Raw genomic sequence first — 27,363 nt, 5'->3', positions numbered from 1 at the left:
CTCTCCTGCCTCCCCTCCCCACTTCTCCACCTCTTCTGCCTCTGCTCCCAGTGAAATAGCAAGATGAACCCTCCTTTCCCTCCGCAGGCTATTCAGTGTGAAGACAAAGGAACACCTCTATGATGATTCACTTTGCTTAATCAATAGTAAATGTATTTCCTCTTCCTTTTAATTTTCTTAATAACATTTTCTGTTCTCTGGCTTAAGAATACAGTATGTAATACACATAACACATAAAATATGTGTTAATGAACTGTTTACATTACCAGTAAGGCTTCCAGTCAACAGTAGGCTATGAGTACTTATTTTTTGGGGGAGTCAAAAGTTATACACTAATTTTTGACTGCACAGGGAGTTGGTCCCCCTAACCCCTGAGTTGTTCACTGATACATGTGACAAATAGAGGAATCCTGAAAACGTTATTTTGAGTAAAAAAAGTCAGTTATAAATGACTACATATCATCTGACTCCATTTATATGAAATGTCCAGATTAGTCAAATCTATAAAGTGTGTTAATGGATGCCAGGAATTTGGGGCATGTTCCAAGAGTTTGTATTTGGAGTCTGTATGGGTAGGAATTGGGAATGCATGCTAAGAGATATGAGACTTCATTCAGGAGTGACGAAAAACTCTAAAATCAGATAGCAGGGATGGTTGCAAAACTTTGTGAATATGGTAAAAACCAGTGAACTGTATATTTTAAAAAGGTGAACATTACAGTATGTAAATTACTGCTCAATAAAACTACTATAAAAAAGAATGAAGATACTAGTAAGGTTAATTTTTCCAGACACTGATTCATTTCCAAATTAATCATTTTTTCAATAAGTATTTATTCTACCTTTATTAAATACTAGGGATATAAAGATGAATGGCATGACCCTTCACCCTTGGGGAGTTTCCAGATTAGTAGACGCTGTTCTCCATGAAGACTTGCTCAATCTGTGCAGGACATTTTATTTTTTGGACATTCAGACAGCATTCCAAAAGAAGAGTATGCAGTACATTTGTTAAATAAAGATAAATAGCTTTGAATTGCTAGTCAGAAAATAAATTGTATTTTTGCCTCCAATTTTATATACAATGCATACTTCAGAAGGTTTAGTAATCTTGGAGCTACAATCATTACACCCATCATTGCTATCAGGAACGTTTCCTGAACATCTGCAGCCCAAGTCAGAATATAGCTTGTTCTCTTTTTCCCCCTCGTCTTCCTTCCCCTCATCTATATTCCATATCCTGTTGACTTGTGATAATTAGGTATAAAAGTGATGGGTTCTGTCACTGATGCTGGACAGCTCAGTGATGGGGTAAGTCTTGTATTTTCTGACACGTTCTTCCCTCCCTAAGATGCCCCATGAGGAAAGAGACAATAGCCTATTGCATTCCAAGTGCCTACTACCAAATGGTAGTAGGTGCCCACTGAATAAAAAAAAATTTCCATTGCACTGACATTATATGAAACAGTCTCTAAATATACTAACACCATTCTAATTCTTTCATTCTGGATGTTTTATCTTTTCTTTGTGATATATAATTATATTTGTTAAATGAATAGATGTTTAATTATTCAACTGAATTTTGGGAGTGGACAGAAGAAGAGGGAAGGATGAACACATGTTGCCATTCCAACTCCTTAATTTATTTTCCCAACACCTAAGTTAAAAGTTATACATAAAATAACCTTGCTTGTAAAAGGAGGACAGCTGCTATGTTGAAAGCATCTAAGATACAATCTAGTTGAAACTGTTTACTAATCGAGAGTCTTTTTGTACACTACCATTTTTAGACTAACTTGGGACCTTGGGCAAATCACTCAACCTGAATAAACCTCAGTTTCCTCCTTTCTAAAATTGGAATAACAATTATATCTAATCCATCTCTCAGGATTATTATACAGTGTAGTTAAATGAGAAAAGAAACGTGAAAGACTTGTAAATGAAAAAGAGCATTATCAGTACAATAAATCATTTATGTACACCTTACATGCATTTCAATGCTTATACAGTTTACTCAGCATATACCTACTGGAACTATATTGACTGGTGTCTTATACAAATTAAACATCATATAAAATTTTTCTTAGAAAATGGCATGACCTTGTTGATCCCTTACTGAAAGTATCTCAATCACTTAGTATTCTTAAATCTTTAAAAATGTGAAGCTACTTGCTAAATGATCACCCTTACTGAATTATCAGGTTCCAGCATTGTAATTCTTTGATAAACCTGAGCTCCAATAACGAAAGTACACATCAGATTAACTTTCATAAAGGTTCCAAACTCTATGAATGGTGCATTCCAGTTCTTTGGAGCATCACTATACCTGTAAAGTTATGTTCTTGGTAATAAAAACTACTTACTTTTGCAGCACAGGATCGTATCACCTCCTAAAAGAAATACAATAAAATAAGGAAGTATTCATAATTTCACTAAATAAAGTATTGACTGTTTTCAAAACACTCAGATGTTAATCTTGTAATAACCTAAATCAGCATTTGGAAGTTTCTTTATCCATTATCCTGCCGTTGTCTCTGTTTCCAATAAAAGAGACTTAATGACATGTTCAAGGTAAATCTAACTTGCCCAAACAAATGGCACTGTGAAACTCCTGAGGGCTCACAGGTTATCTGTCTCAAGAAAAACTTGCTCTTCAATCAAAAGAATAATAAAATTCTATACTAGAACACTAACAGGTGTAAAAGACACATGCTGAGTTAACTGCAATATATAATTATCTCTATAAACAATAATAGCCATAAATATCATTCCCATATTATTTGTATCAGATGAAATCTAATATTAAATAGTAAACACTACTAAATGATAAAATATATGACTAGTATTGAAGGAGCTACAGAAAGGAACTCTGTACAATTCATGGTACGAGGGCTAAGAAAAGATCATTTTGAAAGAGAAACTAGTAAAAGTCGACGTATTATGGACAATTTGAAAATTTGCTGCTAAGGAGACACTAAAAATACTCAAGTCCAGCCGGGTGTGGTGGCTCCCGCCTTGCAATCCCAGCACTTTGGGAGGCCGAGGCAGGAGGATCACGAGGTCAAGAGACCGGGACCATCCCGGGCCAACGTGGTGAAACCCTGACTCTACTAAAAATACAAAAATTAGCTGTGCGTGGTGGCACGCACCTGTAGTCCCAGCTACTGAGGCAGAAGAATCGCTTGAACCCGGGAGGTGGAGGATGTAGTGAGCCAAGATTGCGCCACTGCACTCCAGCCTGGGTGTCAGCATGAGATTCCGTCTCAAAAAAAAAAAAAAAAAAAATACTCAGGTCCAATTAGGAGTTAGCCAGCATGTATCATCAGCCTAGTACAGATCTAGTGAAAAATGGTCATAATCAACATGGAGTTTAGGAAAAAAGAGAACTGAAAAAAAATAGATTATTCTCAGTTATTGGGAGCATTACCACTTAGTCATAATATAAATCATTTAATTATTTATCAGCATACTTGACTGCATGTTGCTGCCACAGCAATACCTAAAAGCATTCTGCAACCTAGGTAAGACCTCACAGGTGGACAGTACCTTGAGAACCTCAGTGTATCACATTCTAAGTTTTTAGATCCAGAAATTTGATTTTATCAGTGCATCCACAGTTGCTCAAAATCTGGAATATCTATTAATTTTTTTATCTAGAAATTTCTAGGAGCCAGATACCGTGTCTAAAGCATATCAGTAATTCAGTCACTAAAAGGAGACAGTTCAACTGACTGTGGACATGGGAGTCCAACTACCTGGGCTGAATCCCAGCTACAGGGCTTACTACTTGTGTGATCCTGGTTATGTGGCTTGATCTCTGCAAGCCTCAAATTCCTCTTCTGGAAAATGGGAATAATACTCATCCCTATAGGACGGTTTGAGAATTAAACACAATAAAATGTAAAGCATTTAGCACAGTGCCAGAAATATATCAATTATTACTAATAATTAAACAGATGTTAGTTATCATTAATCAATATATAAGGTGGTATCTCCTGTGGGGTAGAGAAAATTAATCTTCTGTCAAAATTGGCATGAAACATTTTCAAACCATTCAATCCATACTCCTATGGCTCTACTTAGCAATCAACTCTGTGATCATTAGCCTGGGCTTCAGGTTAAATTTAGATAAGAAGAGATCTTGAGTGTTCAGGCTGCCAGAATGGTCTACCTTTTATTATATTATAAGGTGTATTTTCATGGATTCTCACTTATTAATCAACTATTTGTAGGAATGATTAATCTTAATAGATACTTCAGATTCTGAGCAATACTGGATGTACTGATAAAATCAAATTTCCGGATCTGAAAACTTAGAACGAGATTTACCAGTGCTCTCGAGATACTGTCCACCCATGAAGTCTTACCTGGGTTGCAGAATGCTGCTAGGTATTGCTGGGGCAGCAAAATGCAGTCAAGTATGCTAATTATGAAATAATTAAGTGATTTATATTATGACTAAATGGTAATGCTCCCAATAACTGAAAATTATCTATTTTTTGTATCTTTTACTCATTAATGCCTAAACAACTATTATATACCTGCTGAACTGAATTTATTATGCAATTCACTCACACATACCCCCAAAAAATTACACCCTAAACCTGTACCATAATTTATTAGAAAAACATTTCTATTGTAATAACAAATAAATAAAAAAAGGAATTTGAGTTCTACTGAAATTGCAAAAAACAAGAGAAAAGGCATAATGACAAAAGGTGGGAATTCAGTCAACCTAAATGTTTGCAAAATATAGAATGAGGCTGCCATGGGAATAAAGACGACATTTTGTTTGTATTCCCATACATATTATGTACACTCTGAAAGAAAATACATTGCAGATTGCAACAGAAAAATAAATTCAGTGAATTCTCTCAATAAAGGAAAAATAATGGTTTTTAAAAACCAAAGCAAAAGCTTTCATTTCCAAAGGCAGCTTCTATTTACCTCAATACCAAAGCAGACATATTCTCTAAATAATTTTAAAAAGAAAATATATCATAAAAGCTAAACAAAGTAATAATTTGAAGTAAATTTTTTCTTTTATAATAAATTATCAATTTGCTTCTCCCCTGCCTTTGATTTCATTTCTTAAAAATCATTTTCCTGATTTTATTTTTCCTTTACATCTACTTTCTTTAGTTCTTACATCCTTTCATTTATCTGAGGATGACAGGTATATAAAATGAAATGAGAAAAAAGCTACAAGACTTAGGTGATTCCAGGACGTTAAGTTTTACAGTATAAAGACCAACAGATTGTAGGAAACTTGTTTTTATAAATCTGTTAGTGAGTTGTTTCTATGTCTGTAGATGAAGTTACTTTGCCATGCAAGTTTTTACACAAGGAACACATTTTTTTTTCCCCTGGTGAAGAAACGTGTTTCTCTTCATCTTTAAAGCTCAATGTATCTATTCAGACTTCCTTTTAAAATCTGGAACACCGTGCATTATTTGATTACATTAAAAATGTTAAAATACAAACAACTATAATATTGAAATAAATTTATTTGTAGTTATATATGCTAAAATTTAACTAAGAAATAAATATATTTTTCTATATTCCTACATATATTCTGGGTTTAGGTTAAATCTAAACCCAGAGATGGAGTGTAATCTGCATCCTGGTATACCTTCAAGTCTCTAACTTTACAAAGAAAAGGAGAGAGGAAGAGAGCATAGTCAGAACTAAAGCTGTCTCAGTATAGTTCCTTGTATAGTTTAAAACTAATCGAGATCTCTATCAAGGGAGCAAGAAAAGGGATAATATTTATGAAATAAAGTAAGAATAAAACAATGAACAAGGCTGCACAGCCCCTGTCTTCAAGGAGCTCAAAGTCATTCTAATAAAAGGACTTCCACTTAATTCTACTAAAAGTATGTTCAAAGATTTTTTCAGGATGCTTAGGCTTCTTATTACATTTGACCATTTATCTTTGAGAAAAATTTTCTAGGAATTTTCGCTAACAGAATGCTACACTACCTTTAACAAAGCATCTTCCTTCTCTTCATTTTCATGATCTATTTTCCAATTTTAGGGGCAATACCTGGTTTCTGTGGTACTTTTCTTATTAGTAGTGAGATAAAACTTTTAAAATACGCTTATGAAACACTTCTCTCCTCCTTTTAGAAGAACAGTTTATTTCTTTTACCCATTTCTTTCTTTTTTTTTTTTTTTACCCATTTCTTTAACAAAGAAAAGATTTACTATTTTTTTCTTTACTGTTTAGTTTTTTGCATTTTAACATGCTTCTTTAATACCTTTTATGTAAACATTTCCCCTGGCTGGTGTTTATTGCACATATATGTGTGTGTTTGTATGTTTTGCATATACACACATACATACACAACCTTATATTTTTAAACAGAGAAATTGAAAATTATATGTCAATAGTCTATTAATATTTTGGGAGAGGATTTTCCACTGCTTTTAAAATTAGTATGTTTTCATTCATTTGAGAAATATTTGCTGGCGTATTTCCCTAGTTTTAAAAAAGATCTGGATTTTCATATTTAACTCCTCGGTAAATGAGAATTTGATTTAGGTGAGTGACCTAAGATATAGATGTAAACTGACTGTATTTTTCAGTTAACTCATAGTTAACAATGTTTCCCAACACCATACAAGGGAACAATTCTTCCTTTCCCTACTGATTTATCTTTCTATCTTAGTGAATTTGAATTATACTACAGGTATTATTTCAGCTTCATTATTACTTTGGCTCTCATAGAGAAGTTCGAAGATAGCTTAATTCCTATGTAGATAACTAGTCTTTTTTTTTTCCCCCATCATATCTATGATTTTTCTTTAAGACATCTTTAAAAATCAAACTATTTCACTAGGATATTTCTAAGGATACTGGCATCTTTTCATTAATTGGTCTGGTAATAGATACTTTCATTTTACAGATTTGGGACTTTAGCACAGGAAGGCCTTTTGTATTTGATCTTTGTTATCTCTTTTCACACATGCTGGTCTCTTCTTTAACAACACTGATCAACCATGTGCACAATCTATCTCATAATCATCTCTTCTCTCATTACCAACAATAATAACTAACATTTATCAGTGGCACTATGTATCAGACACCCTGTTAAGAGGTTTACTTTTAGGGTCTCACTGAATCTTAAAAATCTCGTAAGGTAAGAAATGTTACAATCCCCATAATCGCTCACGCCTGAAATCCCAATACTCTGGGAGGCTGAGGCAAGAGGACTGCTGACTGCTTGAGGCTAGGAGTTGGAGACCAGCCTGGGCAACATACCAAGACCCTGTCTCTATAAAAAAAATTGTTTTTAAATTAGCTAGGCCTGGTGGTGTATGCCTACAGTCCCAGCTACTCAAGAGTCAGAGGCCAGAGAATTGCTTGAGCCCAGGAGTTCGAGACTGCAGTGAGCAATGATCACACCACTGCATTCCAGCCTGGGCCACAAAGTGAGACCCTGTCTCTAAATTAAAACAAAACAAAACAACCAAAAACCACCTCATTTTATAGATGAGGAAAACCAGGTTTACTTCAACTTATCCAGTCACAAAGCTGGCACAGGTTGGAGCCTATGCTATTCCTATGCCTAAGCAGTTGGACCCTAGAGCTACACTTTTAACCATAGTTTTCACCTATCTCTTTTTTCTGTATTCTTGTATGCTTCTGAAATTAGTTCTCTATGCTACATTATTGATCTGATATTTTAAAGTGTCAACTTTCTCTTTTACCATTTGCAATGTGGAATTAATTGAAGCTTACCTTTTGATTTTCTTTAAATTCATTTTTTTTTTTTTTTTTTTTTTTTGAGACGGAGTCTCGCTGTGTCTCCCAGGCTGGAGTGCAGTGGCGTGATCTCGGCTCACTGCAAGCTCCGCCTCCCAGGTTCACGCCATTCTCCCGCCTCAGCCTCCCAAGTAGCTGGGACTACGGGCGCCCGCCACCTCGCCCGGCTAGTTTTTTGTATGTTTAGTAGAGACGGGGTTTCACCATGTTAGCCAGGATAGTCTCGATCTCCTGACCTCGTGATCCACCCGCCTCGGCCTCCCAAAGTGCTGGGATTACAGGCTTGAGCCACCGCGCCCGGCCTTAAATTCATTTTATCTTAGATGTCTTTTAAAAAAATCTTGGGACTCTCTTTTCATCTCTTCATTAACAGAAATTCTGTTCTCTTCTATTTTATTGAGAACACACTAAATATTCTGTTTCTTACAGCAAAGCATTTTAAGATATGCTCTGACTTACTTACTTTCCTTTTTTGGGGAAGGGGGGACACAGTCTCACTTTGTCACCCAGGCTGGAGTGCAGTGGCACGATCTCACCTCACTGCAACTCTGCCTCCCGGGTTCAAGTGATTCTTGTGCCTCAGCCACCTGAGTGGCTGAGATTACAGGTGTGCGCCACCATGCTGGGCTGAGAAAGTCACGGTTTCTCTTTTTTCCTAGGAGATGGAGTCATACCCGTATGCTAAGTCCTAGTGGTCATCTGGTTCAGAGCCCTCCATTATCACTAGGTCCTGGGCTAGTCTTTACAGAGATATCAAGTCAGAACAGCATGACAGATTATCCTAAATTCAGTTTGTCTGTTGCAATTAAGGGTTTAGGAATAAGTAACTGAAAGGAAACACAAAAGTATAAGAAGGTCTAATTTTAAGTAATTCACTTACTTCATTAAATGAGTATTTATTGGCATGGCAATGTAAAACAGTATAGAAATAGTTTTAAAGTTTCAACTGCATAAAATAAACATACTGTGACAGTTTCAAGTCTCTGTTTTACTAGATGCATCTTTGTTGAAGAATTTTCAGTGTGGACAAATTCATCAATCTGAAAAGAGCCTTGATGGGGTAGTTTTGGACATGTACACAGGGCATCTTGACTTTGGTGTATTCCAGGTAATGGAAATGTTCCATTGTAGCGTTTGAACATTTCAGCCTCCTGCTGGGCAACTGAAGAAATGAATCCATAATTAGTTAAATCATCATAGTAAAAGCATAATCAAGCCCCAAAGCTGTAGCATTCAACATATAATCAGAAACTGCATTAACACGTCTTAAAAACGGCGTAATAATAAGACACTATGACTAGCAAAATTTGAAATTATTTGCTGCTATAAAATCATAAGGAAGGAAACAGAATTTCATGTCAGGCAGCATTATAATTGAGCTGTGAAGGCCATGTAAATTGGGATGGGAGACTAACTTTAAATATATGTATACAGAAAAATAATATTAAAAAATCAAAGGCATAACAGAATTAAGGGAAATACTAAAATAATACTTATTCACAAGTGACTCTAAAACAACTATTTTTGTATTTCTGTACCCTTCTTAATTTTTACACACATTCTATGTAAGATACCATAATGTAAATACAATTTAACATTTCTCAATTTAAATGCAAGTATTTCTCATATTTCTACAATGGCGTAATTATCATTATTAAATGTTTTACAGTATCTCATTTAATGAAGCTCTGTAATTTTTTTTTTTTACACATTCTCTTGTACTGAATACAGTTGGTCCTTTGTATCTGTGGGTTCCCTATCCATAAATTCAACCAACTATGGATCAAAAATATTCAGAAAAAAATAACAATACAATAATACAGTATAACTATTTACATAGCATTTATACTGTATTAGGTATTATAAGTAATCCATAGATGATTCCAAGTATATGAGAAGATGTCCACAGCTTATATGCAAGAACTATGCCATTTTACATAAGTGACTTTAACATCCATAGATTTTGGTATCCCCAGGGGTTCTGGAACTGCCAGTCCCCTACGGATAACAAGAGATAACTCTATTTATAGTGTTATCTGTTCTCCCTTATAGATCACGCAAGAATAATTACTTTCATAGATGACTTTGTTTCTTAACATAATTCTTATTTTGGAGTTAATTCTCTAGAGTGAGGAAGATGGCTCAAAGGGTGAATGTTTTGATGATGACTGATGATGATGACGATGATAACGAGCATGGTAGCATCTGTGCTGCACTTTGTATTTTTTGGGGTGCTATCACATACACTACCTCATTTGATCATTGAAAACATATGAACTTGAAAAATTTTAAATGTCTATATATAAAAAGGAGAAAAAATATATAAACTCATCATTTAAAAAAGTATTTCCTTAGTTATATAATCTTCAAATGGAAAGCCTTCCTAAACATGACATGAGAGAAAGAAACCTCAAAACAGGGAATGATAATATGGAATCAATGGATGAACATTCAGTGAGTCTATGGACTACTGAAATTACTATGGAAATGTGAGTGTGTTTATATAAGCGTTGCTGGAAAGCTGATTCATAATTTTTATCAAGTTATCTATCGAAGGATTACATGAGTCAGAAAAGGTTAATAATTGTCAACATTCTTATGGACCAATGAACAGATTTTGTAACATGAACATTTAAAGAGTCTTCATTAAAATAAAAAAAACTGGCCAGGCACGGTGTCTCATGCCTTAATCCTGGCACTCTGGGAGGCTGAGGCGGCAGGATCATTTGAGCCTAGGAGTTTGAGACCAGCCCTGGCAAGACAGTGAGACCCTGTTTCTACAAAAAATTGAAAAATTAATCGGGCAGGGTGCCATGTGCCTGTAGTTTCTAGCTACTGAGGAGGCTGAGGTGGGAGGATTGCTTGAGAGTGGAGGTCAAGGCTGCCACTGCGTTCCAGTGCAGACTGGATGACAGAGCTAATATGATTTTTAAAATCATATTTAAGACTTAAATATATAAATAAACTACTACAATAAAAATTGAAAAGGAAATGACGTAATAGCATTCTTCTATTTTTGACCAAAATGGAGTAGGGACTAGATTTACTCTGCTGCTTGAAACTACCAAGAAAAGGACAAACTGTATAAAAGAAAAAAAAAATGTCTTTCTTTGCAGACATGATTGTCTAGCTAGAGCTAAAGTGGAGTAAGGCAAGTGAAGCACACAGGCAGCAAAATTTAAGGAGGTTCTCACTTTGAAGTCCTGGCTCCACATCTGTGTAAAAATTCTAAATGGAATCTAAAAAAACAAGGCACTAGAATTGACTTTAGCAATGTTGTAGAAGATGAGATCAAAACACAAAAATTCTCTATATGTCTATATACAAGTAATTAAGAACCAAAAATTGAAAATAAAAAAATACATATGCCATTTACTATGGCATAAAAAACATGATATACTTTGGGGAAAAAATAGGATGAAAAATGTGAAAGACCTGTACACTGAAAACTAAAAATACTGCTGAGAGAAACTGACAAAGCAATTTGTCATTGTATTCACTGAGTGGCATACGCAATATTGGTAAGATGTAAATTCTTCCCAAATGATCTGAAGATTCAATGCAGTCCCACTCAGAATTCCAGCAGGTTATTTTCGGAGAAATTGTAAAATAAATTCTAAAATCGACATGGAAATGAGTATTACCTAGAACAGCCAAAACAACTTTGAAAAAGAACAGAAAACCTGACTTCAAATCTCATAAAGCTACAGTAATCCACACAGTTTGCTACTGGCATAAAGATAAATAAATAGATCAACAGAATAGTACAAAGTGCCCAGGGTGTATAGACAAAGTATAAAGGCCATTCAGTGGAGAAAAGACAGTTTTTCCAACAAATGGTGTTAGAATAGTTGGATATTCATATGTGAAAAAAATGAACTTTGATCCATACTTTACAACATGTACAAAAGTAACTCAAAATGAACTACAGATCTAAATGTAAAACCTAAATCTATAAGACTTCTAGAAAAAAACAGAGAACACTTTTGTGAACTTGGGTTAGATACAACACTAAAATGCATAAAAGAACAAACTGATAATTTGAACTTCATCAAAATTTCAAACTTCTGTTTTTTAAATTGTTAAGACAATTAGAAAACAAACCAGACTGGGGAGAAACAACCTGCAAATCATCTGCCTGATAAATACTTGTACACAGAAAACACAAATAAATCTCAAAACTCAATAATCAGAAAACAAACATGACAATTTAAAAAATAGACAAAAGATTTGAAAAGACAATTTACTGAAGAAGCTATATGGATGACAAGCATGCAAAAAAAGGTGTTCAACGTCGTTAGTCATTAGGGAAAAGCAAATTAAAACCACAATAAAATAGCACTGCACGTATATTAGAATGGCTAAAATTCAAAAGACTGGTCATTTCAAAGTTGGCAAGTACACTGATACACTAATGGTGGGAATGTCAAATGTTAAATGGCATAACCACTTCAGAAAATAGTCTGGCAGCTTCTTAAGAAGTCAAACGTACATCTGCAATATGATCCAGCCCTTCTACTCCTAGAAATTTATCCAAGAGAAATGAAAGCATATGACCATACAAAGACTTGTATGTGAATATTTGGAGAAGCTTTATTTGTAATACCTAAAACCTGGATACAACCCCAATGTCCATTAACAGGTGAATGGATAAACAAACATTGTGTGGCACAGCCATACAATTAAACAACACCCAACAATATAAAGAATAAATTACTGATAAATGCTGAAACACAGATTTATCAAAGTACTTATAAGTGAAAGGAGCCAGATGAAAAAAAGAGTACATGATATATACAGTTTCACTTACATACAATTCTGGAAAACGCAAACTAATTTATAGTGGTTGCCTGGGCTAAGGGTGAGGAAGGAACAGAACGCAAAAGGGCACAAAGTAATTTCTTGGGATGACGAATATGTTCATTATCTTGATTGAGGCAATGGTCTCCCGGGTGTATAAATGCCTGAACATCAGATAGTACATTTAAATATGTTCAGTTTATAATATGTCAATTATACCTCAATAAAGCCATTCACCAAAAAAAAAAGAGAAAAAATTGTAATGAAAGGGGTAATTATTCTTACTATGCAGAGTTCTCATGAAATCCACTAAAGATTAATAATCGAACAGAAACATGGGCAAAGAACCATTAAAGAATATTCACAAAAGAACTATGTGTCCAACAAAAATATAACCTCATTAAAAATTAAAGTAATTAGTAATAAAAATGCAAATTAGAAAGTGCCTTTTTTTTTTTTTTTTGCCTGTTTAACTGACTCACTGTACCTCAAGATATTATTTCGCAAGGAATGTTAAGGGTAGCTAGGTGTGTACTGAAGCACTATTTAAATGTTGAAAAAGACATAACAGTGTAATTGCACAACAACAGTTGTTTAAAGTACAGTATATTCATTTAATGAAAGGGAATTTATCCACTAAAATTATGTATAGAAATGTAATTATCACAATGGAAAACTGCTCATAATATATTCATTGGAAAAAAATAATTTATAAAACAATAGACAATATACACAAAAAGACAACCATTTTTTCAAGTTACCAGCCTTGGTTTCACCAACTATGAGTCTGAGATGATGCATATAAACAATATTAGGTCTCTGATCTTTATATTCATGTACTATTTCATTTAGGCACACTAAATGAAGAACAGCTCAATAATAATTGGTGTTCTCTCCCTGCAGACCTTGACAGTAGTGAGTACCAAAGGATATCATCAAGGGAGAGGACCTGGTTACACTCCACCCTTTTAGTGATGTACATTCCTCAATACTAATTACTGTTTTTAAACAGAAGTGTAGCCATTTCTCTGTAGATTGTTACGGATTTGACTATCATTTTTTCATTACACATTTTGAACTTTTCTCCAAAACAATCAGAACACTTATTTAACCTCAACTATTCAAAGACTGCTTACAGAACAAGAGAAACTTTAAAACTGTAAAAGTGCTCTATGAACTGGAATTTGGAATGTTTAACAGTAGGTGGGTTTCAGGAATAAATAAATCAACAAATGCATATCATGTTTCATGATCTTTGTCTTATTTGCTTTTAAAAATTGTCCTTTCAACATTTAATTGTGTTTTGCTGCTATGAATGGAAAATAAAACTGGGTTTAATTATTTAATGACATTTTTTAACTCCCTGTATTTTCTCTGAGATTGTGTACCTACCAACCATGATTTCATTTTAATTTGAGTGAGTGAACATGCATAGAAATGGCCCAGAAGCACATACACCTAAGTAAGCCACAGTTATATAGGTTAGTAAGATTTCAGTATTTTTCATTTTACTCTTTTTCTCAAACTATTTTCTAAGTATTATAAAATGCTAAACGTATTATATTTCTTTCTTAAAAATGACATTTTTAACTGGAAAAAAAGTAACAAAAAGCAAAGCCTAATTATTTATCTCTTTCTTATTTTTACAGGTATTGATACGCCTTTCAGAAGGATTAAAATGGCCCAGATGGAAGTAGATAACATAAATAAATACAAACCATTATGAATACTTGTTTTTGTCAGCTAAAGGAAATTCTCTATACAAAAGTCAACTGACTGGTATTCAAGGGGTCAAATTAAACACCCTATTTTATCTTTAACACCTTTAGTTCTGTGAAGGCAGCCACATAAAAAAATCTGCAGAAATATTCATAAAGACTTAGTTTCTCAGACACTAGAAACAGACGCTGTTCACAGGTTCTTGTGCTCTTCCCCCTCCTCCAGCCTCCACAAATATATATATCAATTTGTATCAGACTATACAGATTATTTCATTGAGAAATATTAATAGGTTGTAGGTGACTTCTGATATTCCTCCAAGCTCTATGCTTTTAACATTTCAGGGGTTTCTAAAACACTTTCACATAGGCCATGGCTGGAGTATAATTTTGCAATTAAATAACTATTTCTTCACTTTATCATTACTTTTTGTGTTAACTTTGCATGTTTAAAATTTAGCTCTAATCTAACCTGATATGTTTAAAATTCATAATTTTAACAGTCTCACTCCCATCTTCTCCTCACTTTTTGAAGAGCTGTCATGTACCATGCACTAAGCAGGTTCTGGGAATACAGACACTGGCCCCACTTGAGGTTTCGACCTTCCGAAGGAGAAAAAAATTACTGCAAGGTGCTAAGTGGTATAGCAGAGGAATGGACAGATGATGAGAGCACAGAGGTGGCAACTACATTTGCTTAAAGAAATGTTATATCTATCAAAATCCTTCTATATTTACTTCTAATAGGCTATCATTTGGGATTCAAAATTTTACAAAATTAAAAAATTCTTAAAATGTTTTTATGATGGACACTCCTTTGATTTATATAAGAAGCTTGGTGCTTTTGTGTATGTTCTTGAGTTAAACAATTATGAAAAAATAATGTGGTTTTCTCAAGAGATTTTTATCTTTACAGGAGGAAGGATGGAGGAAATAAGATATTTTAATCCACTGCCCTTTGAGTTTGAAGCAAATGCAAAGTTTGCTATTATTACAATCTATGTACTTACATTATTGACTTTATAATAAAGTGAACCTGGAATCACAACATATTCTTTCTCTTACATTATATTAACAATAAGATTCCCTTTTGGTTCACCATTTAATTCCTTTGTTGAAGACATTTCACTATATATAGTCCTGTTACTGTATATGGTCATCTTACTGGATACCTAATTTATTTAGCTATGAACTATTGTATTTCCAATTATAATATCATTCCTATAAGCTGGCAGTTCTACTTAGTTTCCCAGCACTTAGCAGTTACATAGCATTCTCCTTGTCTTTCTCCAACATCTAACAAAAGAAACATCTCTTTCTCTAGTGAATGTTCAGGACTTAGAATTTTTTTTTTTTTTTTTTTTTTTTGTATTTTATCTGGCCTGACTTGTTCCTCCTTCAGCTAGTCTTGAGATACTGAATTGATGGATCCAAGAAGTTCTATAGACTAACACTTCAATTCTGGTAGCCTGTGTTTCACGGCCTGTTAGCAATTCTATATTTCCTCGACATACCTTGTAAGTCAATTAGAACTTTGAAATATTACTAATAAAACTGTTCAAAATCTATATAGTAATGTGCAGCAGATTCAAGTCTTACAGCTAATCAAATGAGACAGCATCTACCAGCATCTGGCAAATTGATTAGCTGGATATCAAAATTGAATCAACTATCTGCAAATCCCCTGCAGTACATGCTATTCTGCTCTTGTTGGTTCCTATTCCATTATCAATCATCACACAGAATGTTATCCAACTGAAAATGTGTCATGCATACCCTGCTACAGAGAATAGCTACAATTTCCCAACTGCAGCCTAGTTCATGAACTCTAATAACACAGGCATTACTCAGAGATATACCGAGTTTGGTTTCAGACTACCGCAATAAAGCATATATCTCAATAAAGAAAGTCATATGTTTTTAATTTTCCAGTGCATATGAAAGTTATGCTTACACTATACTGTAGTCTATTAAGTGTGCAATAGCATTATGTCTAAAAAATCAACACATTACACTTTATACAAAAATTAATTCAAGATGGATTAAAGACTTAAATGTTAGACCTAAAACCATAAAAACCCTAGAAGAAAACCTAGGCAATACCATTCAGGACATAGGCATGGGCAAGGACTTCATGTCTAAAACACCAAAAGCAACGGCAGCAAAAGCCAAAATTGACAAATGGGATCTAATTAAACTAAAGAGCTTCTGCACAGCAAAAGAAACTACCATCAGAGTGAACAGGCAACCTATAGAATGGGAGAAAATTTTTGCAATCTACTCATCTGACAGAGGGCTAATATCCAGAATCTACAAAGAACTTAAACAAATTTACAAGAAAAAAACAACCCCATCAAAAAGTGGGTGAAGGATATGAACAGATACTTCTCAAAAGAAGACATTTATGTAGCCAACAGACACATGAAAAAATGATCATCATCACTGGCCATCAGAGAAATGCAAATCAAAACCACAATGAGATACCATCTCACACTAGTTAGAATGGTGATCATTAAAAAGTCAGGAAACAACAGGTGCTGGAGAGGATGTGGAGAAACAGGAACATTTTTACACTGTTGGTGGGACTGTAAACTACTAGTTCAACCATTGTGGAAGACAGTGTGGTGATTCCTCAAGGATCTAGAACCAGAAATAACATTTGACCCAGCCATCCCATTACTGGGTATATACCCAAAGGATTATAAATCATTCTACTATAAAGACACATGCACACGTATGTTTACTGTGGCACTATTCACAATAGCAAAGACTTGGAACCAACCCATATGTCCATCAACGATAGACTGGATAAAGAAAATATGGCACATATATACCATGTAATACTATGCAGCCATAAAAAAGGATGAGTTCATGTCCTTTGCAGGGACATGGATGAAGCTGGAAACCATCACTCTCAGCAAACTATCGCAAGGACAAAAAACCAACGCCGCATGTTTTCACTCATAAGTCGGAGTCGAACAATGAGAACACATGGACACAGGAAGGGAGACATCACACACCGGGGCCTTTCAAGGGGTAGGGAGCTAGGGGAAGGAGAGCATTAGGAGAAATACCTAATGTAGACGACAGGTTGATGGGGTTGATGGGTGCAGCAAACCACCATGGCACGTGTATACCTATGTAACAAACCTGCACGTTCTACACATGTATCCCAGAACTTAAAGTATAAAAATAATTTAAAAAATAGAATTACACTATATCTCCTCTGCTCTATAAATGGAACAGCAAAGCCTCGATGATAGCACATTTGTTTACAACACGATTTACTATATATTTTAGGCCCACTGTTGTGACTTACCAGTCAGAAAAAAATAGTTCTTTCAAAATATCACTTCTCATTCACAATGCACGTGGTCATCCAAGAGCTCTAATGTAAATGTCCAAAGAGATGAAAGTTGTTTTCATACCTGCTAACACAGCATCCATTCTGAAGCCCATGGATCAAGGAGTAATTTTGACTTTCACATCCTACTATTTAAGAAATACATTTCATAAGTCCATAGCTGACATAGATAGTGATTCCTCTGATGGAGCTGGGCAAAGTACATTGAAAACCTGGAAAGAATTCACCTTTCTAAATGCCATTAAGAACATTCATGATTCATAAGAGGAGGTCAAAATGTGGACACTAACAGAAGTTTGAAAGAAGTGCATTCCAACCCCCATGGATGACTTTGAGGGCTTCAAGACTTCAGTGAAGGAAGTGACTGAAGATTTGGTGAAAATAGCAAGAGAACTAGAATTAGAAGTAGAGCCTGAAGATGTGAATGAATTACTGCAATCTCATTATCAAACTAGAATGGATGAGCAAAGAAAGTCGTTCCTTGAGACGGAATCTACTCCTGGTGAAGACGCTGTGAACATTGTTCACAGTGTAAAAGTGTTCCTATTTCTCCACATCCTCTCCAGCATCTGTTGTTTCCTGACTTTTTAATACTTGCCATTCTAACTGGCATGAGATAGCATCTCACTGTGATTTTCATTTGCATTTCTCTAATGACCAGTGATGATGAGCTTTTTTTCATGTTTGTTAGCCACATAAATGTCCTCTTTTGAGAAGAGTCTGTTCATATCCTTCACCCACTTTTTGATGGGGTTGTTTTTTTCTTGTAAATTTGTTTAAGTTCTTTGTAGATTCTAGATATTAGCCCTTTGTCAGATAGATAGATTGCAAAAATTTTCTCCCATTCTGTAGGTTGCCTATTCATTCTGACAATAGTTTCTTTTGCTGTGCAGAAGCTCTTTAGTTTAATTAGATCCCATTTGTCAATTCTGGCTTTTGTTGCCATTGCTTTTGGTGTTTTAGACATGAAGTCTTTGCCCATGCCTATGTTCTGAATGGTATTGCCTAGGTTTTCTTCTAGGGTTTTTATCATTTTAGGTCTTACGTTTAAGTCTTTAATCCATGTTGAGTTAATTTTTGTACAAGGTGTAAGGAAGGGGTCCAGTTTCCGTTTTCTGCATACCACTAGCCAGTTTTCCCAACGTCATTTATTAAATAGGAAATCCTTTCCCCATTGCTTATTTTTGTTAGCTTTGTCAAAGATCAGATGGTTGTAGATGTGTGGCGTTATTTCTGAGGCCTCTGTTCTGTTCCATTGGTCTAGGTATCTGTTTTGGTACCAATACCATGCTGTTTTGATTAGTGTAGCCTTGTAGTATAGTTTGAAACAGGTAGCATGATGCCTCCAGCTTCGTTCTTTTGGCTTAGGATTGTCTTGGCTATATGGGCTCTGTTTTTGGTTTCATATGAAATTTAAAAGTAGTTTTCTTTTTTTTTTTTTTTTTTTGAAACTGGATCTCACTGTCACCCAGGCTGGAGTGCAGTGGTGCCATCTCGGCTCACTGCAACCTCCTTGCCTCCCAGGTTCAAGCGATTCTCCTGCCTCAGCCTCCCAAGTAGCTGGGATTATAGGCGCCCACCACCACGCGTGGCTAATTTTTGTATTTTTAGTAGAGATGGGGTTTCATCGTGTTGGCCAGGGTAGTCTCGATCTCTTGACATCATGATCTGCCTGCCTTGGCCTCCCAAAATGCTGAGATTACAGGCATAAGCCACCGTGCCTGGCCTTAAAGTAGTTTTTTCTAATTCTGTGAAGAAAGTCGATGGTAGTTTGATGGGGATAGCATTGAATCTATAAATTACTTTGGGAAGTATGGCCATTTTCATATATTGATTCTTCCTATCCATGAGCATGGAATGTTTTTCCATTTGTTTGTGTCCTCTCTTATTTTCCTGAGCAGTGGTTTGCAGTTCTCCTTGAAGAGGTCTAATGTAGCGTAATTCTTAAGAGATCTAGGATTTTTGGAATAGTCCACGAGCATTGACTTAAACTTCAAATCGTCAGCTGCCTTAGCCCTACCAAAAGAGTCAGCCTGTCGTTTTTTGTTTTTTGTTTTTTTTTTCTTTTTTTGAGACGAACTCTCACTCTGTCACCCAGGCTGGAGTGCAATGGTGTGATCCTGGCTCACTGCAACCTCTGCCTCCTGGGTTCAAGCGATTCCCCTGCCTCAGCCTCTCAAGTAGCTGGGATTACAGGTGCACGCCACCATATCTGGCTAACTTTTGTATTTTTAGTAGACAGAGGATTTCACCATGTTGTCCAGGCTGGTCTCGATCTCCTGACCTCAAGTGATCCGCCCACCTCCGCCTCTCAAAGTGCTGAGATTACAGGCATGAGCTGCCACAACCAGTAGGCTGTTCTTTAATGCTCTGAAGCCAGGTATGACTTCTCCTCTCTAGCTATGAAACTACTGGAGGGCATCTTCTTCCAATAGAAAGCTGCTTCATCTCCATTGAAAATACGTGGTTTACTGTAGCCACTTTCATCAATGATCTCAGCTAGATCTTCTGGATAACTTGCTACAGCTTCTACATCATCACTTGTTGCTTCACCTTGTACTTTAATGTTATGGAGATGGTTACCTTCCTTAAACCTCATAAATGAGACTCTGCTAGTTTCAAACTTGTCTCCTGCAGCTTCCTCACCTCTCGCAGCCTTTGTAGACTTTAAGAGAGTTAGAGGCCTTGCTCTAGATTAGGCTCTGGCATAAGGGGGTACTGTGGCTGGTTTGATCTTCTATCCAGATCACAAAAACTGTCCATATCAGAATAAGGCTCTTTTACTTTCCTGTCATTTGTGTGTTCACTGATGAAGAACCTTTCCTTTGCATTCACAACTTGGCTAACTATATGGCACAAAAGTCTTAGCCTTTGCCCCATCTCAGCTTTGTCCATGCCTTCCTCACTGAGCTTAATCACTTCTACCTTTTGATTTAAAATGAGAGATGTGCAATTCTTCTTTTCACTTGAATACTTAGAGGCCACTGCAGGGTTATTAACTGGCCTAATTTCAATACTGTGTCTCAGAGAAGAGGGAGGCCTGAAGAGAGGGAGAGAGATGGGAGAATGGCTGGTGGGTGGGGCAGTCAGAACACTTACAACATTTATCAATTAAGTTTGCCATCATATATGGGTACAGTTTGTGGTGCCCCAAAGCAATTACAACTGTAACATCAAAGAGCACTCATCACAGATCACCATAACAGATATAATAATGAAAAGGTTTGAAATATTTTGAGAATTATGAAAATGTGACAGAGACACACAAAGTGAGCACACAATGTTGGAAAATGGCACCAATAGACTGGCTTAACATAGAATTGCCACAAAACTTCAATTTGTAGAAAACGCAATATCTATGAAGCATAATAAAGCAAAGACCAGTAAAACGAGGTACGCCTGTATTTATGCTTCATGCCTCATTTTATAGTTTCATTTTATCCTTTGATAAAAATATTGATATAAGATAGAATAGATGCTATTCTAATTATACAAGTGGAAAAAAAAAACAGGTGCAGAAAGGTAAATCATCTGACCAGGGTCAAAACGGAGAGTGGCAGTATTTTGTCTAGAATGCCAGCGCTCTCTTACTCCAGTCTTTGTTGTTGTCTATTTTACATCGTATCATTCATGCATTACTGCAGTTAAAAACACCGCTGTAAGCATTTTAACAAATGCCTTAAAGAGGAATTCAGGGCTCTGGTTTATGCTCAATACTATCAAATTGACTAAATTTTCCATATGTTTTGAGTTCTTGAATGACATAAACTCTCAAATCAAAGTACCTATTATGTGAATAATATTAAAATAGGTACTTCAGCATATAACCAAGAAATAGGTAGTTTTGGCATGTCTTAAAATGTGGCATTTCTATCTTTTAATTTCTCCTACCAGGCTAAAAATAAATGTTTAAAATTCTGCCCTACTATTAGTTATATTTTAATGATAAAATCTCATATGAGAATTATAATATCTGAATGTGCTTTTGAATTATTCATATTAGAAATGAATGCCATATAGAATATTGAAATCAAATGTATTTCTACATTTGTAGATATACTGTATGTACATGGTATTACAAATAAATACATACAAATAGCTATCTCCAATATAGAAAACCACTACATTGTACCTATATTGTACATAAAACTGTGGGTATTAAATTTATTTCCACTAGACATTATCTTATTTCAAGAATATTGTAAAAGGAGTTATATTAAAATGTAATGAGGCCAGGCATGGTGGCTCACGCCTGTAATCCCAGCACTTTGGGAGACTAGGGTGAGCGGATCACTTGAGACCAGGCGTAGGCTCGTCTCAAACATGGCAAAACCCTGTCTCTACAAAAAATACACACAAGAAATTAACAGAGTATCCTGTGGTCCCAGCTACTAGGGAGGCTGAGGTTGGAGGACCGCTTGAGCCCAGGAGGTTGAGGCTGCAGTGAGCTGCGATTATGCTACTGCACTCCAGCCTGGGTGACAGAGCGGAGACCTTGTCTCAAGAAAAAAAAAAATTAATGCTATATACTAAAGAATATTTGTATTTTAAACAACGATATTAAGAACATAATGGCTTATTACACCATAATTATGTTACTCCTCAAATTTTTATTTTTTTATGTATGTATGTACATATGTATGTATGTAGAGATGAGGTCTCACGTTGCTCAGTTTGGTCTCAAACTCCTGGCCTCAAGCGATCCTCCTGCCTCAGCCTCCCAAAGTGCTGAGATTACAGGTGTGAGCCACCACACCCAGCCACCTCCCACATTTTTAAAGAAGTGAACTATTAATAATACTAGCTAAGCAAACTTCCTTTCTTAAGGGGGTACTCCTAAATGCTGAAATTGAAAACCAACAACACATTTTACCATAGGAATATTTAGCTATCTTTTAAATTTACTTCATGATCAGGAAATGCAAAGACTAAATACGTGCCTAAGACAGATAGCTTAATACATTAAGAACATGGACTCTGGAGTCAGCTTAGAACCAAATGGTGGCTTTACTACTGTGTTACTTTAGGAAAATTATTGTTTTCTCTGTGCCTCCGTTTCATCATCTGCAAAATGAAGATAATAATGGGACCTACACTGAAGAGTTTTAGAAGGATGGTATGAGATAACAGATGTAAAATGCTCCTAAGCGTGGGAGACACATTAAATGCTTGATAAATATGAGCTACTACTACCACTGTGATTAGCCCCAAATTTACTAACTCATGATGCCTCTCAGTATACATTTTTATAAAATTTAAGGGAAAAATGCTATTCTACAGGATTTGTAATTGTTAATCCCAACATTTATTCGTTTATTGCATATTAGTAATAAGACAGGTACTATGTTAGACATATGGCATTATAAATACCACATGCTTCTAGGCAATGAGCCAGTTAAATAACAAATTTTATAGGAAACTAAAGGTACATGTTGCCCTGAACTCTGGTAAAATGTGTCACAATATAAAAAATGTTTGTTAATAATGACAATGTAGGCTATCATTAATTAACATGAAATGTATTAATAAAATCATGTCAGTAGCAGAAACTGCTTTTTGGTTTAAATTTCTTTTACAGATGTAATCAACTAACTAGGAAGTACAAAGGACTAGAAAAAAGAATGGTAATCTGAGTCTGATTCCTGCGTTTCATAGCACAGCTCAACTTGACACACAATAGGTGCTTAATAAAGATTTGTCTTGTCTAAGATACTACGACTACAAAGCACTCCAGAGTTAATACTGGTTCAGAGGAGACATTGCCACCTAGTGAAAAATCAGCCTTATTACGTAGAATTATCAAATAATGTTGAGAACTTCCCAAATTAGACTTGACTCCACTGAAAACACTACATGCGTATTTATTATGTGTCAGTATTCTGGGTAGGTACTAGTAGGAAAAAGATGAACAAGCTTCCATCTTTGCTTCTTACAAAGTATAGAAAATACAAGGAAACTACATACTCCACAGAGAAACATAGAAAAAACTGTACTGTAGGAAAAACAAGGTTTGATTATTAGACATTTAGAAACTAATATTTCAAGAAATGTGCTGAAAAGGAAATTTAGTATAGCAAATGAGAGCATGGACTCCAGGAGCAAACTGCATTGATTTAAAGCCATGGCCCCTGTAAAGTGAGGATAACAGCCCCTATGTCACAAGATTATTGCAGAAACTTAAAAACAGTACCAGGAACAAAGAAAATGCTATGGAAGTATTAACAAAAATTATTATAAAATTTAGAACAATATCCTAGAGACCGAGGTGAATAAATATTGATTAATAACAAAACATTAACTGAAGTCTAGCTTCATGAATTTAATTCAGTAGAAGCCGTTTCTCTGACTAGTGCTCTGTTATTATGGGAATCCTAAAAGTACATTATTTGTGGTACCCTGTGACTAAATTTTGTATTACTGGATGATTAACCCTTTCAACATCAGGCAAATAAAACTGCCTTCTGAAAGTAAAAATCATATTTCTTACCAAAAAAAGCAAAAAGTCAGTAGAATGAAAGACCCGAAAGACCACAACCTGAACATATGTTTACCAGGGAAAGATGCTTGCTAACTCTTCACAGATTTTGCTAGAACTGAAAGATGGATGATACATTTAGTTACCACTGTGGTCTCATTCACAGCTTGTTTAGCTTATAAAAAAAATAAGCTTGCTCCATTTTCCTTGAAAATTATCTGATAATTTTTTAAAACACCACTTAAAAATCTCTGAAGTCTTTTGTTTTTTTGAATTTTATACTATTAAAATATTTATGTAAAGCCATATGTAAACTTTATTTTCAAACAAAACATTATAAGCAAAATATTCCTGTATTAAAAAATAAAATAGACAAAACTCTAAGAGGTCAGTAATAAACATTACACTTTTCTTATGGATCTATACCATTCACAAGAACTCTGCTAAATCTTAGATGTCTTAAGATTACTTAACTTCTTCCTAAGCTTCCTTTTTTTAAAAATAGCAACAAGTTGGGAGAATGTGTTGAAACATTTTTGAGTTTTAATTTGTTTGTAAAGGTGTGTTTGCATATCAAAAATTGTGTTTGTGATATATTGCACAAATAATTTTAATTTAATGTGCCTATTATTTGAATATTTTAATTTCTAAAATGCTCATGGAAATCCTTCCTCTTGCACATTAAGATAGTGTGGAAATAACATTATGTTTTTAATTTTATGCATTTATACTCTAATAAATTGACCTGGAAAGAAACATACTTTAATAAATAAAAGACTGACCAACAGAGTAAAAGAGAGGAGAAAAAAACTCTTCAACTCTTTTCTACGTAGAGATGTTTATCAGCATATTAACACAGAAATTCTTACATACAGTCAAGTGTATACTGGTTGGATAAGCATAATAACCCATTTTATATTTTGTTTCAATACTGTGCTTATCAATTTACCTAGTACTTTCACAGTCATGGTCTCACAGTATCTTCACAAATACCTCTCTTAGGTAGGACAGGTACTAGTACTGTAGTACCTTTTAATAGATACGAAAATGGAGCTTCAGGAAAGACGCTTGTGCAAGGTCACTAGAGGAAGAGAATAGAGCCTAAACCCCGTTTTTTTGGACTCCTAAAATGCTTAGCTCTTTCTACTACTATGCCTCTAGAATGGACTTCCATGCTTATTGCCTAAAAACCAAATTGGCAAACCTAACTATCCTGGGCTAATCTGATGATAAAATCCTCTGTCAGTGACAAAAAATAAATTGCTTGAAGAAAAGATAGAGTGGAACTTTAATGTGTATGTGTAGTGAAAATTTCAAAGGCATAAAAAGCAAATTAGAAATTGAATGAAGACTATTGTAAACTCTCTTAAGAGTCTGAGGAAATAACTGTGCTGCCTATTTCCTGTATAACAGTTCCAAATATAAAGTACTTTGGTATAACTCTTCATTTATGTGAAGATTTAGAGTGGGTACAAAGAGAGAACTGTTTCAGGATACATGTTGAAACTAGACACCAGATTTGGACATTGAATGATTTGAGGAATCCATCTGTTTTTTCCTATAATCAGGCAGTGCTTATTTTTGCTAACGTCTGCTTGTAACAGTAAATGGTACTGTGTTGGTTGACAATTCCACCATTAGTAATAGTGTTCTATAAATCTGAGTATGTGTTGCAGAAATGATTTCTTCTCTATAAAGTTCTTTAAAATAAGATTAAATCTTGATTTTACAATAAATTATGCTAGAAAACATTTTTTTTCTAGCATAATTCACCCAGGAAGGCATAATATAATCCATACTGTGATCAAAAACTTCAGATTTATAACTTAATTGCCTAACAACTTAGTATTGGTTGTCACAACCATTAATCAATTCAATCTATATTAACTTAATACACTTAGCTTTCCATAAGCAAATCAAAGAAACTAACGAAGACTTTTCATTTTTGTACAAGAATATATGAAGAAAACAGAAATGCAATTTTGAGAATGACAGCACTAATAGTATAATATAGAAGAGTGGAATTCTAATTTCAGGACAGAAATTAAAGAAATATATGAAAACCAGCATAAATTCAAAGAATTATTAAAATACCATACTGTCCCTGAAAAATAAGGTATCCAAACTTTTTATTTCCTTATTATTTCTCAGAATGTTAGAATAGTGTAATTGCAGACCTGAAAGACATTAGATTTCTAATTCCAGGTGATGTTTTCACTGACATGTGATTTTCCCCCTACTTTTTATGTTAAGAAACTCTCAAAACTACAACTTATTAAAACTATATGCTTTAGTTAAGAACATAGGATAAAAATATTAACTCAATAGTCAACCGAAAACATTAAAGATCTGTATTTCCTAAGTGTTATTTACCTCTTAAATTTAGTTAACATATTCCAAATAATTTTTAGGTAAATTCTATTTATTTAAATTGATTTACAAAGAAACTGGTGGCTAGCTTTCTATGATTCCAACGGAAGGGCACAATTGTTAGGTGTACTTTGATCAGTATTTAAATGGCAGACAGATTCCTGGTTTAGTCTAAATGTAAATGTTACTCTAAAAATTCTTTACTTACCAAGTGGTGGACTTACCGTGGAAATCATAAATATACAGAAGAATTGGCTCATTTTGCCCAAATGCACAGAAAGCAACCATATTTTCAAATGGATGATAAGAAATGTCTCGAACAGGTGACTTGAACGGCAAGTCAGAATACATGGCTACTTGTTCTCCTAAATAAAAAGAGAAATTAAAAAATGTTTATCAGAGCATATCTATATCAGATAAACCTTGTTACAAGATTATTCTGCCATTTATTAGAAAATATAGTAATGCTCATATTATTTATGTGAAAACCTCAAATATTTAAAAATGTTTGAGTAACAATGTATGAAATTATCTTTATTTTACATTTCCTTGACCCTCCTCTTTCTACTTTCTACCTCTTCAATGAGGTTTTCAAGGCACAAAAGAAAGACAAAGGGCACAGAAGGAAGTAGAGAGGTATATGACTCTGAGATTGGAGATTGGACAGAGCTAAGCAAACTCCAAATGACAGAGAACTCTGGGTAGAACTATGGGAGAAATTACAGGACTCTAAAACTAAAGAAACTCTAGTTGGGTGAGTTTTGGTGAAGGATTAACTTTTCCATTTTTTTTTTTTTTCCCCAGATGCTGTTTGAGGTACCCATTTGCTTGAAAGATACTTATGACTCTGGCCTAAAAGATGTCTAAA

General features: G+C 34.8%; 1 protein-coding gene across 23 annotated transcripts in view; it reads right to left on the bottom strand.

Annotated features, from left to right (window-relative positions):
* Positions 1-27,363, bottom strand: part of AHI1 (Abelson helper integration site 1) — a 216,920-nt gene that overhangs the window by 121,434 nt on the left and 68,123 nt on the right. For 22 of the 23 annotated variants that reach the window (XR_002521763.2, XR_002521761.2, XR_002521765.2 and 19 more), the window contains 3 exons: positions 26,720-26,860; positions 8,734-8,930; positions 2,364-2,390 (listed from right to left, as the gene is read on the bottom strand). Coding sequence is in view for 19 of the 23 variants with exons in the window: in XM_009206039.4 (XP_009204303.2) it covers positions 2,364-2,390; positions 8,734-8,930; positions 26,720-26,860 (365 nt within the window). In the remaining 4 variants the exon portion in view is untranslated. The remainder of the gene's footprint in view (positions 1-2,363; positions 2,391-8,733; positions 8,931-26,719; positions 26,861-27,363) is intronic. The other variant, XM_021937819.2, reaches the window with a different exon arrangement.

The sequence above is a fragment of the Papio anubis genome, chromosome 6 (assembly GCF_008728515.1).
Source record: "Papio anubis isolate 15944 chromosome 6, Panubis1.0, whole genome shotgun sequence".
Taxonomy (NCBI): Eukaryota; Metazoa; Chordata; class Mammalia; order Primates; family Cercopithecidae; genus Papio; species Papio anubis.
This window is presented reverse-complemented; position numbering and strand designations above follow the sequence as displayed.